Here is a 14,149-nt window from a genome sequence, read left to right as displayed (position 1 = left end):
CAAGAAAGTGCTCATAATCACTGTGAAGCAAGTACACAAAGCTTATTGCATTTATACAATGGTCACCAAAGCTTGTATACCAACTTGTTGCCACGATGCAAAGTGAGTTTTAATAGATTAAAACAATTTATTAAAAAGCATTTGGGTGTGTGCTGACAATGAGCAACAAACAGTTTGCCTTTGGTGACGCAACAATACCTCAGTGTGGAGCAGAGTTCTCCATCTACCGTAAATAATTTAGGAAAATGCCCCTTGAATAAATGCTAAACACAATCTGGGTGTGGAGAGATAGTTGGACAGAGAACAGATGCCACTCCTTTTCAATTACGTCAAAAGTTATTTTGTGCAATGCCTCTTTGTTTCACTTGTTCAAATACTGTTAAAAGTGTAATCGAGTAGACTGGCAAACAGACTGGTTTTTGATTCATGGTGGATTTGTGTAAACATTGTATTCAGTGATACTGACACCAGGATACTGACCATAATACTGACCAGGATACCGACCAGAATACTGACCACGATACTGACACCAGGATACTGACCAGGATACTGCAACTTAAAAAATGTGCTTCTCTGCCCAGACACAGTACAAGACGCCTTCATGTGGGCACAGTTTGATGATCCTAGCTTCTCTTTTGGTTTCCTCTGTGTAAAATGACCATGGACATTTCCCTGACCCCATAGCTCTTAGATTCCAATTGCCATGGAAACATATGGCCCTACTGATACTGTACAAAATGGGTGAATGGCACAAATCACCCTCAATGAATGAGATGGGGATTCAGAGATGGTTGTTGCCTAGGGGTACCACATAGGCCAGTGATTCTCAGTGTGCCTTAGGAGCCTTGGGAATTTGTGACAATCACACATTATTATTGCAATAACAATACAAAACGTTATTTTTTTCTCAATTAACTATATGAGTACTGTGTACACACTCATTTACCAATACAGAGGTATTGTTTTCCCCATTTTCAACACTTTCCCTATTTTGGGCATATCATTATAGTTGGATATTTTTTATTTAAATGTATACAGTATATATACACACACACACACACACACACACACACACACACACACACACACACACACACACACACACACACACACACACAATGGTTTTCTTTTCTCCACATTTTCAAAAAATAGCATCATCAACATGACATTAGAGAGCCACAGGGAAGCCACACAGTTATTAGACCCCCTCGTGTTTACTGTGCTTTTGTACCTTGTACACACTTGTTCCACAATAATACATTGTTCAATCTTATATTTAATTATATTATTGTTATGATGTATTTGTATTGCTTATACACTGGTATGTAGAATGTGTGAATGTATTACAGAGGGATTTCTGACATGCATGATCATGTTGTGAAGCTGATTGACATGACTTGTCAGGTATTGAGATATTTTATTGCTTAAAGTTAATTGTTAAAGATGTATCAGACTCACCATTCTTGGTAGTTTTACCTTGACACATTAGTGCAGGCATTAGCGCAGTGTTCTGGTGCTTAATGGTGTTTTGCATTCTATAACATTTCAAAGACCAAGATGTTGTGAAGGTCTTGTGGTCCAGTGGTCTAATCATCTGTCTCTGAAAGCAGTCTAACAAGTAACGTCTGTGTTTAGAGTTAGGGCACTGGACCACTGCACTTTTACACTCAACAAGTGTCCCCTAGTGTTTTAAGGTATTCTTTTGTATATTAGCCTAAAACATTAACTATAGAGCACCGAAGTCTGACGTCACTGCCACTAAAGGGCGCTGTTCCACGGGTTTGTGGCTTTATTTTTTGTGTTGAAATCCCCATTTGGGAATCTTAGATCACGTCATATAAGAACTGTGTTCCAAACATAAACACACCACCCTGGCGTTTTTCTCAGGGGGTGGCTCTGCATCGTTTATGATATTCATTCATATTTGATACAGCCTGTTTCTGGAGAAAATGGAATTAATTCTGCCTTAAAAGTCTTAAGAACTGCTACTTCCGGGTCTGAAATCACTGTCCCTACAGCAGCCGCGTTCATGGGAAATGTAGTCTTTGGGTTGTTTGACTCGTTTCTAGTGTTTATATTGTGTTACTCTTTTGGTAAATGTGTACATTTACACCTTCAAGTCGATGCTTCATATCCATATGAGTAAAATCACCAGGGTGGTGTGTTTATTTTTGGAACACAGTTCTTATATGAAGCGATCTAAGATTCCCCAATGAGGATATCAACACAAAAAGTAAAGCCACGAACCTGCGGAAAAGCGCCCTCTTCTGGACTTTATAGTAGTGTGACGGCCTCCCCACTCCGCCTGTCTGGGGCTGTCACTTTCCCAGTAAGGAAGTGATTGGCAGGGTGGGGCAGGTCGTCACCTGGAGGCAATCAGGGGAAACCTATAAAAAGCTGGGGAAACTATTTTGCAGCTGTCTTTTTCCTTAGCCTTATTTTCAGTTGTACATTCACACACACACACCATACTCCACTCATCCATACATTGCAGACACTACTGATACTTACCATTTATTCACACATCATTGTTGTTTATTCCTACATAGTTTTTAGCGTTCTGCCATTTTACTTGAACTCGTTTTTGTAACGTACTACACCCGGTATATGACAGACAGTAGTCCTCAGACTCGAACATGGAAACCCTGTGTTGAGAGACACACTAGAACACAGCACCAACACACCTTCGATCTAACCTGTTGTCTCCTAGCGAGTGCCTTTGAAGTGTTGTGGGATGTTAGCCTTCAAAATGTTAAAGTAGGCCTACTCCAGTTATAGGAGGCCTGGGATTCGAACATGGAAACTGTGCTGAGAGACGGAGCATTTGACCCCTGGACCACAACACCTGTGCACTCAACAAAATGCCACCTAGTACTTTTGAAGTGTTTTTTTTTTTTTGTTTTCCTCCAATGGACACCATGAGCGATGTTCCCATGTTGTGGGAACTTGGAAGCCAACACATACTCAGACTCAAGACGACAAACGGGTGACTGCTCGGGACAGATTTGGGGAAGCTAGCACTCTCTGTCACTGCACTCCGACTCCTACATGTTGGTTGGGGTGCCTGTTCAGCAAGGAGTGGAACTGGGAGAGATGGCGCGTTCCTCCGCATGCATTAGGCCCTCCTGGTGAAACTCCTCACGATAAGCGGCTGGTGACTCCATGTGTATCAGAGGAGACATGTGGTCCCGAACAAACAGGGGTTGGCAGTGATAGCGACTATACAAACATGGAGGGATTTGGCAACGACAATATTTGAGAAAAATAAATATCCTTTACGATGTATACTTGTAATCAGAGGTATAAGTAATCGTCATACTCGTTGTGTAATGCTTACAGAAAAAGAATATTTAGGGTGGCAGTGGCTGGCAGTGGCTCAGGAGTGAGACCAAACTTTTCCTGGCTTTGTGTCAAAGTGTCCTTGAAACTGTTAGGTTGGTACAGAGAACAAATGGACAGAACACCATGGGGATCAATACAAGTTATCAGACAAAACTAAGCAAAATCACCAAACTATGTAATAGCTTTTGCATTTCAATTCCTCCTCACAGTAGGCTACTCTAAATAAGATACAGTAGAGTGTGATATTTCTTTCAATCTCTTAAAATATTCATAGGATATGTTCAGCTTAGACGGAATTGTCTGTTAGATTTATATCTCCATCTGGATGGATGGTATACAGTTCAGATGGTCATGTAGAATTAGAATTGGGAGTCTGCAGAGGTCATCTAAGCGTGAATTACGCCAACTTGTCTGTGATTGAATAACCAGTCTGGGAATGTATAAAGAATTGCATTCAAACATACAAACATTCCAGTGTTCTCTATATTGAGTGTCCAGCATTGCTGAGACAGGGCCCAAGGTCACACTGGTTAGAAGCCTGCCAGTGTTTGCACGGGTGCTTAATGTAAGAAATGTAAGAAATGATGAGGAATCATCATCATTGAAGAAATGCAGTTATGTCAGAGCTTGACCTGCATGAATTGTAACATAATCTTCAAGCTTCTGCAGTAAAATGTAAGTGCTCCCTCCCTGCATGAAAGGCAGCACTTACACTGAGAAAGATTCTGGTTAGCAAATAAGAGAATTGAAAACAAGAAAGAATGGTTTGCCATTTATCCAATAAAAACAAGCAATAAAGATTGCCTAGTTTTTCAGTAAAGTTGCTTAGGATAGGATAGATAGACCGTATTGGTTCCACCAGGGAAATTCAGTCGCCATGCATGGCAATTATAGCTGTCACAAAAACACAAAACATCAGACACAGCCGATAAGGAAAAAGGTAGTTAGCAAATTAACGTAATACATCTTATGGTAAGTGAAATTAAGTGGATGTGATCTTTTATTAACCCTTTAAAACCGGGAAAGAATTTGTGTTATTTTAGATCACATGTAGGCCTAGACATCCTTAGGCACGGGTGTCAACATTGGCACAGGGGAGGGCAATCACTGGCACACTGGCATTAGTGTGTGAGAGAGAGAATTTGATTAAAATAAAATATAAAATAAATAAATAAGTCCCCTCACATCTGTATGCAAATTACATCCTTCTACATTCATTCAAACTCTGAACTCTGACTGGGGAGGGAGTCTGGGAGATATGTGGGTTATTGCTAATGTCCTGATGTGAAAGCAAATGTGTTATGTATAAGGACAGTCACAATCTGCTGGAAATATTTGATTTCGATGTGGTGCCATAATTAAACTTATAATGTTGACATGGCACACTGACTATATAGAAAATAAAAACATGGCACATGGCTATTAAAAAATAGTAGATCTACAAGCTCACAGAGTCACTTCATGCTGCAAGCTTGTAGATCTGCTATTTTTGAAAAATCTTGAAAGTGAATTTTTTAAAATCATTTTGGGTGAAATGTTTGAGAACTACTGATTTAGAAGGCATTTGTAGAATCGGTCTCAGCTTTAAGAACGAGGTGAAGATAGCAGTAGCATGTGTCATCATAGTGCCATAGACCTAGAGCCAACATGCGTAAAGTTGCAGATGTGTGCGCGCACTGCGCACCACATCACCACCACTGGCAACAACAGTCAAGTCATCCATCAAACACACGTTCTTTCGACTCGGATCGAGGGCGATTTCCAAACACAAGCTAAACCGCATTGCCTGAAGACCTCTGCCCTTAAACCATGTCACACTTAATTGTTCCGTGCAAAAGCCTTTAACAATATGAAAATGAGACGTATAGCTAAACAAATTTCGATAATCATCATCTTCCCCGATTTCCCTGCGTTTGAAGATTTAAGTTTAAGACTTTTGGAAACGGATGTTTGGATACAATCTCTCGATCACTCCGATATTATGGCACATTGCTGGATCCAATAAGAGAGTTTCACAGCGTCAGACGCGTCTGCGGTGGAAGAGCGGTGCAGGGCTCGCATTATACTTGCAGACCAGAAGGTATCTTTATGATCTTTCCGCCGTTTGAGAGAGCCATGGTGATGATGAACTCCCTCCTATTGATGCTCAGCTGGACTGTGATCGGCGAGGTGGTGAGAGCACAGAATGACACGGGGGAGCCTATCGTCCTGGAGGGGAAATGTCTGGTGGTCTGCGACTCCAACCCGACCACCGCAGACTGGAGGAGCTCGTCCTCCTCTCCACTCGGCATCTCGGTGCGCGCCGCCAGCGCCAAGGTGGCTTTCTCTGCCGTCAGGAGCAACAACCATGAGCCGTCGGAGATGAGCAACAAAACCAGGATTATTTACTTCGACCAAGTAAGATGAAATCATTAAAAAAAAAAAAAAAGTTACGTGAGAGCAACGATGTTTGACAGTCCAATGTCCACGTTAAAGCCTATGTTTAACACCATTTGGAAATGAAGTTGTGTCTGTTTCACCATTCTACTAACTTACTAACTATTTGTGGTCATATAGATCAGTGGTTCTCAACCTGTGGGTCGGGACCCCCAGGGGGTCCCGACATGATTTATTTATTTATTTTTTGGTGGGGGGGGGGGGGGGGGGGTCCCCAGATGTTAGTGAAGTGACAATTTAAAGACTTTTAAGACCTTTTTAATACCAAAAAAGGTCAAGGAAAAAAAGACCAGTACTGCATCAAAAGTAATCAACAAACTGTAGCCTACTATAAAACATTGGCCAAATTGTCAAGTAATGTAAGAAAGAGGCAAACATTTTGAAAATAGCTGATAGATCAGCTAGATGAAGCTTGTAGATCAGCTATTTGCACAATATCTGTGAAGTGCTTGTCAGGGTGGGGGGTCCCCCAGTTCAATTATGATTATTTTGGGGGGTCACGGCCTGAAAAGGTTGAGAACCACTGATATAGAAGACCGTTCATCCTCCAGCTGTGATAGCGCCTTTTAGACGCTGATCCCCTAGTCTCCATCAGAGAGTTAGCGCCTATTATGAATTATGTTGTATTAATGCAGAAAGCAATGACAAGATTCAGAAGTGAATATCAAGACATGCAGCATATTACGGAGCCTTGCACTCACACTCACATGCTCATACATTTATTTTGCATGGATACACACACACACTTAGCACACGCACGCACACGCATGCATGCACGCACGCACACACACACGCAAGCAAGCACACACGCAGGCAAACACACATGCACACACCCACGCATGCATGTGCGCGCGCGCACACACACACACACACACACACACACACACACACACACACACACACACACACACACACACACACACACACACTCAGAGGCAGACACACCCTAGGACACAATATATTATCAGACATATGGAGAGTGAAAAGGATTTTAACAATATCAATGAAAACTGAAGAGCATTTGCTATCTCTTACCTCCATCAAGCACACAACTGTGTATCACCTAGGCTACTTCGCTAGACTGAATGTTAATTTCTACATCACTTCTGGTAGACAAAGGTAAAGTTTATGTTTTGATGATGTGTGGGACTGGCATGTTAATGTGGGTCACATAATCAACAGTGTGTACTGCATCAATTAACCAGCAGATTAAAAGCAAGCTACTGTAGGCCTACTTGTTCTGAGCAGGCAGTAGAGCAGCCAGCATTCTCCCTAGATTAGAACATGACATAAGTCTATCTAACATATTTAGACACAAATTAAATTCTCATTTAAATTCTAAGAAAATATGATGGCTCATATCTCATTTACATCAACAAAATACCTTTTGCTATTGGAAAAGGAAGATAAATTACCTTTATACATGGTTTTGTCATGGGATTTGTTATTTTGTAGAATTGAAATGAATCAGTTGCCTGTTTAGTAACACTCAATATGAAGCCCATAAATGATTAGTTCCAGAGAATTGTTTGTGTGTGTGTGTGTGTGTGTGTGTGTGTGTGTGTGTGTGTGTGTGTGTGTGTGTGTGTGTGTGTGTGTGTGTGTGTGTGTGTGTGTGTGTGTGTGTGTGTGTGTGTGTGTGTGTGTGTGTGTGTGTGTGTGTGTGTGTGTGAGTGAGTGAAATAGAATAAATCACTATAATAGAAAAGATAATAATTATAAATGAAAACAAATGGACATTTTGGCTTTAAGGGTGGCACTAGGGGTAACACAATGGGTCTCCAAAATCAGTGGGGTTGTTCATTCTGCAATATGTCTGTTAGATCATGAGATATCCTGTGTTCTAAATTGACATCTCGTTGTGAGCTTGTAGATTGACTATTTTTGGCGAAGAGATTTGGTGCAGAAAGAAAAAAGTGGTCCAAGTACAGAGCCAACTAAGGTCCAGTTTACTAAGTCTAGACTTGGGTGACATGTCATAATCCCTTTAAGTGGTGAAAAGGGCTGCCCAGTTTCAGCATGGGAGGATTCAGAGACACACTGTGGAGCACAGATGCTCAGTGGAACGATACAGTGGTGTGATTGAGTGGATTATGGGACTGCACAGAGACAATGCCCCTATTGGGGCAAACATTTACTGAAAATATTTACAAGCTCACAACACATCGTGTTGCGACAGGTTGTGAGCTTGTAGATTGGCTATATAATTGTCTTTTTCTGTCCTATAGGTGCTGGTGAATATAGGAAACTACTTCACATTTGAATCAGTGTTTTTGTCACCCAGAAAAGGAGTCTACAGTTTCAACTTTCACGTTATCAAAGTGTATCAGAGCCAAACTATACAGGTATGCTCTTTGTTTATTTCAATGTGTATGCGAACACACGCACGCACGCACGCACGCACGCACGCACGCACGCACGCACGCACGCACGCACGCACGCACGCACGCACACACACACACACACACACACACACACACACACACACACACACACACACACAGCTACCTTTCTGGAAACCTAAAACACATTCAGCGAAGATGTTTGGTGTCTTTGGAAAGTCAGGCTACGGCTCTTTACTTTCATGTGAAATGATGAGAAGCATATAGAGCTAGTTCAGGCAGACAACTCAAGGCAGTGCCAACTCCTGATCAGGTTCAGGTCACATGCTCACTTCACCTGACTAGCAGGAGGGGAAATAGTGACACCTTCTAGGCCATTAATGAGAACTACAGCATTTTCAGTACTTCCGCATTGGCCTCATTTCCAGCGGCGATTGCCTGCCACCTGGTTCAGCACCATGGATAGCTCCGGTGTCTTTAGCACCATGGATAGCTCAGTTGTGTTCAGCACCATGGATAGCTGATTTAATGTGTGTTCAGCACCATGGATAGCTGCTTTCAGGTGTGTTCAGCACCATGGATAGCCTCGATCTCCAGGCTTTTATTTTCCTTCGTGTTTTGCTAAAAAAATAAGAGCCTGGACCAGCCTGTTGACGTTCCGGGCATAGGAAGTGGGAGTCAACCTGTCATTTCCCCAACCAACCAGAGTGCAGTGGGCGTCGCTCCAAATGTTGTGACGTCAGGGCTCTCAATACTGCACATTGGGGGAGGAGGAGGGGCGCGGGGCGGGCGCACAGAAATGCAGAAATATTAGGACATTTTTGTATTTGCATTTTTGCAGTTACCACTGCTTTAAAGCATGAAAGCTAGCATAGGCAATGTCCCAACCCATGACAATTGCACTACAATTCGTTTGTCGCGAGGAGGCAAACGGATAAATAAAGGATGCTTCTGTAATTATAAGTGTAGGATAAGATAAGATTCTGCTTTCTGCTGTTTTGCCTTGCTGCTCTGCTATCTTGTTGCTCTGCTGTGCTGCTGCTTCTGCTTTGTGCTTAGCTCTTCAATTTGTTATACAATCAGAGAGAGTTGTCTGACTGAACTTTAGATGCTTGTTGATGAACAGTAGTCAGGAAGGTTTCTTGACCATCGACATCCTTATTCAGATCAGTGGTTCTCAAAGTGGCGTCCGGGGACCACCAGAGGTCCTTGAGGGAGTTCCAGTGGGTCATGAGCAAAATTAGTAAAACGTTAGTTTAACCACTTTAACCATAGGTATATAAGCCTACATCGGATATTTGAAAATAGTCGATCTATAAGTTGTGAGCTTGTGGATCGGCTATTTTCAAAAAAGTCTAGAAAATAATGTGAAACATTTTTGTATAGGGGTCCCTGGCACAAAATATCTTCAGATTCAAATACATTAAATACGTGAATTTGGGGGTCCTTGACATGAAAAAGGTTGAGAACCACTGACTCAGACCACTCATGTTTTTCAGCACCAGATCAGCACCAGGGCTACTGTGCCTTGAGCATCTTACAGTAGAACCCACTTTACCTTTTTACTGTAACCCACATTTTTGCAATATTAGAATGAATGGCCATATGAAGGGTGTACAAAAGAGTAGATATTAGAACAGTGGTTCCCAACCTTTTCTGGATCAGGGCCCTCTTGAAAATCTGAAAAGCGTTGGTGGCCCACATACATTTTCAGAGTATACCATGACATTTATTTTTACGCTATGTTTTATATTAATGTTATTGTATCAATTCAATCTTTGTGTTTTGCCAATTATTTGGGGGCCCACTTGCAATATCATCACAGCCAACCAGTGGGCCCCGGCCATGCTAATAATTAGCATGTTGGTGGGTCATTATCACCAACTTGCAAATAATTAGCATGTTGGTGAGGATCAGATCAGATCAGTGCTACAATTCAATGGTTGTCTCTGTTGAATTGTCCTGCAGGTGAACTTGATGTTGAATGGGAAACCGGTCATCTCTGCCTTCGCGGGTGACAAAGACGTCACTCGTGAGGCTGCCACCAATGGAGTACTGCTCTTTCTAGAGAAAGACGACAAAGTCTACCTTAAACTGGAGAAAGGCAACCTGGTTGGTGGATGGCAATACTCTACTTTTTCCGGCTTTCTTGTTTTTCCTCTGTAAAAAACAAACAGACAGACGATATGATGTGCTTAATGACTTTTCAACCATGTGTTGTTCACTGTATTATCCAAACATTGGTGCATCATTAGGATCTTGCCAAATGAGTGGGGTTGGTATCCATGTGTACAGAGACAAGAAAACAGACCGTGGAAAGTGTTCACATTCTCCAGAAGTGTTGAGTACCTTCTCAGATGAAAAATTAAGAAAATGCAATTTCATTGTCACTCTACCATCTCTGAAGAGTAACACAAAAACATACCCCAAAAGTATTTTTCAAAATGCATTCTGGGAATATATTTAGCACATTGATGGTTTTTGTTTGTTTGTTTATTTTACTGAAACAGTTGTGTTCTAGTTCATTTGTCCTTTTGGCACATGTATTGTCTTGTCACTTGTGTAACATTTCATCAACCAAATATACACACATCGCTAAACAGGTGTGGGGAGTGTCATTTCAGTAAGTTATTAATTGCAGTGTTGCAGAATTGGTTTAAAGGTAACTGCTGCTCATTTTCAACCTTAAACTATGTCATTACTATACCTTAGACTGGTTTAAGGTCTACTATACCTTAGACCTGAAGGTCCCCCCTTCTGTGTACAATCGGAGAATCTATTTTTGGGGTCATGTGATCACTGACGTACGGTCAGTGTACTCTTTGGCCTGCCCTCTAGGCATCTAGGAATCTCATCTCCAACTGAAATGGTCCAACTTTTTAGGCACGTTTAGGCAACACAGATAAGGGGGGACCTTTTTTATTTCCACACAACAGGTCTAAGGCATGGGTCTTCAACAGGGGGTCCGGACCCCTAGGGTGTCCTCAGAGTTACTATACATTAATTTACACAACACTGATGATAGTGCTGTCAAACAAGTAGCTATCTATGAAATCGATGAAAAGGTTTAATCTGCAAAACAATTTTGTACAATATGTAGCAGGGGTCTCTGCTTCATCTCTCTCAGCTACTTGGCCTGAAAAACGTTGAAGACCCCTGGTGTAAGGTATAGATAATGACATTGTTTAATGTTGAAAAATAGCAGTATTCCTCGTTCACACAGATAAATGTGACCATGCTAACCAAGTGTTTCTATGAAAACTGGCTTAATCTTAAAGCAGAAAGAATGTTGCCTTACAAGAACCATAGGTAATGTTGTTAGAGGTGGTACAATAACATCTGTCAAGGTTTTAAGTCTACCACTACCATTGCCCAGATCTAGACTAGTACTTATTTTAGTTCTATATTATGGTTAGTTATTTACTAATAACTTAATGACCTTAAAATGTAAATGGCTGGGTATTAGAGTGTTGCATTAGAAACATGTCTATATTAGCAGTCATTATCCGTGAATTAAAACTGTGTTCATTGAGCAAGCTGAGAAACTGATCTGCTGTTTAGTTCATTGTGCACATGAACTGTACAATTAACACTGTACTTACCGACTGCTATGTCCCCCTGAGGTCATTCACTGGCCTTATACTGCAGCTGATGTTAACACAGCTATGTAGGCCTATTGTGAAATTATGCAGGAATCTAATATATCACTGATACATTTCAGTAAGCTAATTCACTAACTCTAGCTTGGAAATTGATTGAGCTGAAAATAATGCTGATATACAGTACTTACAACACAAAACCCCTGGAAATGTTAAAACATTGTTTTTGTCTGAACCAATGATCTCATTTGGCATTTGCTGTAGATTCATATTCATGTTACTCCAAGTTGTTTGCTGAATGTTTTGGCAATGAATGTTCAATTCTCCATGGTCTTCTTCACAAAGCATAATATGCTTTGTGAATTATGTGATTCCCTATAGTCTTTTGTTTATAACCACAGATGCTCACTTTTTGTATGTACAAAGCTGTGGAAGAAAGAGATTCTTCAGTGTTTCGGACGGTGTGTATGATTTGAACACTAAATGATTGAAAATAAACATAATTTGAACATTCCATATTTCCTACTGATATTAAAAAAGTGCTGTCCATTCTTGTTCCCAACCCCTCCCTTATTATTTGCCCCCCCCCCACTCAACATCTCATTTTAGAACTTCTAATCCCACCAATCTCATCCAAGAACGTCAAATCAGATACTTATTTTTTAAGCTTTGAACCTGTGAAGAGATGATGAGAAGTGAAATGGCTCAGAATGTAGAGCTGCATGACAAAGTGTCTTTGAGCAAGACACTGAACTGCTCCCAATGAGCGGGTGCCTTGCATGGTTTCCGATGCCATCTGTCTGAAATGCAAAGCATTTTGGAGAAAGCCGCTACATTTGTAAATGCACCATTTACTCTGGGGAGGCTTCTAACTTGGCTTCTGTGGAAAGTACTATGTCTGTACATTATATGTACAAAGAAGAAAACTTTGAGTATTCTTTACTCAATAAAATGTGTTGGACCTCAAGTCTAAGCTTAAGCAACTTTTATTAGCTCTTTAACAGATGTATTTATTTTGTAAAGAAATTGAAAGAGGAATGCAATTAGGCAAAAATGTAAAATGCGTACCCTTCTTTCCCTTATTAATCCATTAAGACCTGAGGCCGATTATACAAATGCCTTCTAAATCAGGCTCAATAATCACACTTTCAAGATATTTCAAAAATGTTCAAAAATAGCAGATGTACAAGCTCGCAGTGCGGCACGCTGTGAGCTTTCCTGGTTTTAATGGGTAAATGGGGATGTGAATAACAACACAATGGCAATTATTTTGTGAAACAAAGCCAGTCATCCTTAAGCTAATCAGTGTCCTACAAATCGCATCACATGGAGGGGATGTTCTTCAAGAGAAAATAGATTGTGCAATATGATAAAACAAAATAAACACACCATAGAACCATGAAATGATTCCCAGTAATAGTGTTTTTATTTTTTTTAGTCATGGGGCATCTGTTTCTTAATTGTTAATTAAGTTTGCGTGGTGTGACTTTAGGTTGAGTAAATAAAATGCACAGGGGTACGTAAAATTACATGTTTACAATTATATGTTGTTATTTCCAAATAATGTGAACATTGAGCTATAGTTGAAGTATGATCATATACATTCTTGACACTTGCTCACAACTCTGAGGGCAAGTAGTGAGCAAACAATAGTGTATCACACATTATTTGTTATCCATAAGGATTTATCACCTCTGTATATACTACGCATATACTATGCACATATTCATAAAAGAAAATATGGAAAACAAACTGGTGGTACAAGTACATAAACAAACATGTTAATTTTATTTTATTTTATGTAAAACAAGATATCAATCAATGTAACATTTGTTGCATTCTGCATCACATGAGTCAAGATTTATGATGACATTCTGACATTGTGTTGCTTTCAAATAAAATGTACAGCAAATGTGATAAATCCTACTCTCTTGTTGTCTGTGATGGCTCAGAAATGCAATATTGCTGTGTTCATTAAATTGATTACTTAATTAACATAGTGATTTGACCAGCTACATGCAGCTTATTTGTAGAATAAGAAAGATTATATATATATATATATACAATGCAAATCTCTTCAAACACAGTATACAGTAAGACAAAAATAAAGGTACTTTTTGTTCAGAAAAAATAAATATTTGTCAGACTGTGAGTTCCTACTGTCCTAAGAGCTACAGTACATCATGGGAGGTACAGTATGCTGTTAAGAATGTCAAACTTCCTTTCTGTAGTGAAACTTTGCAAGGTAATAATTGTGTATGGAGGTGTCACTCTTGCTCTCATCACAAATTTGGCTGGACTGGCAGTATAGGGTGGGCCTCTATTACTTGAAACAGGACTACTAGGGCAATACAGTCCTCGAGTGTTTAATGATAGGCCAAAATATGTTGAATTCTTTGCCAAATTTGCCAATTACGACTACCGATAATA

The 14,149-nt window shown here is 40.4% G+C and overlaps 1 protein-coding gene across 1 annotated transcript; it reads left to right on the top strand.

The window, feature by feature from the left end:
* Positions 1 to 5,463: 5,463 nt before the first annotated feature.
* Positions 5,464 to 10,286, top strand: cbln4 (cerebellin 4 precursor; the record flags this gene model as incomplete). Its single annotated transcript, XM_084069435.1, has 3 exons — positions 5,464 to 5,739; positions 8,007 to 8,123; positions 10,089 to 10,286. The coding sequence occupies 3 exons, from the start codon at positions 5,464 to 5,466 to the stop codon at positions 10,284 to 10,286; spliced, it is 591 nt and encodes a 196-aa protein (XP_083925561.1).
* Between the last annotated feature and the right edge of the window lie 3,863 nt (positions 10,287 to 14,149).

Source organism: Gymnoscopelus microlampas (genome assembly GCF_963454915.1).
Source record: "Gymnoscopelus microlampas genome assembly, chromosome: 10".
Classification (NCBI taxonomy): domain Eukaryota; kingdom Metazoa; phylum Chordata; class Actinopteri; order Myctophiformes; family Myctophidae; genus Gymnoscopelus; species Gymnoscopelus microlampas.
This window is presented reverse-complemented; position numbering and strand designations above follow the sequence as displayed.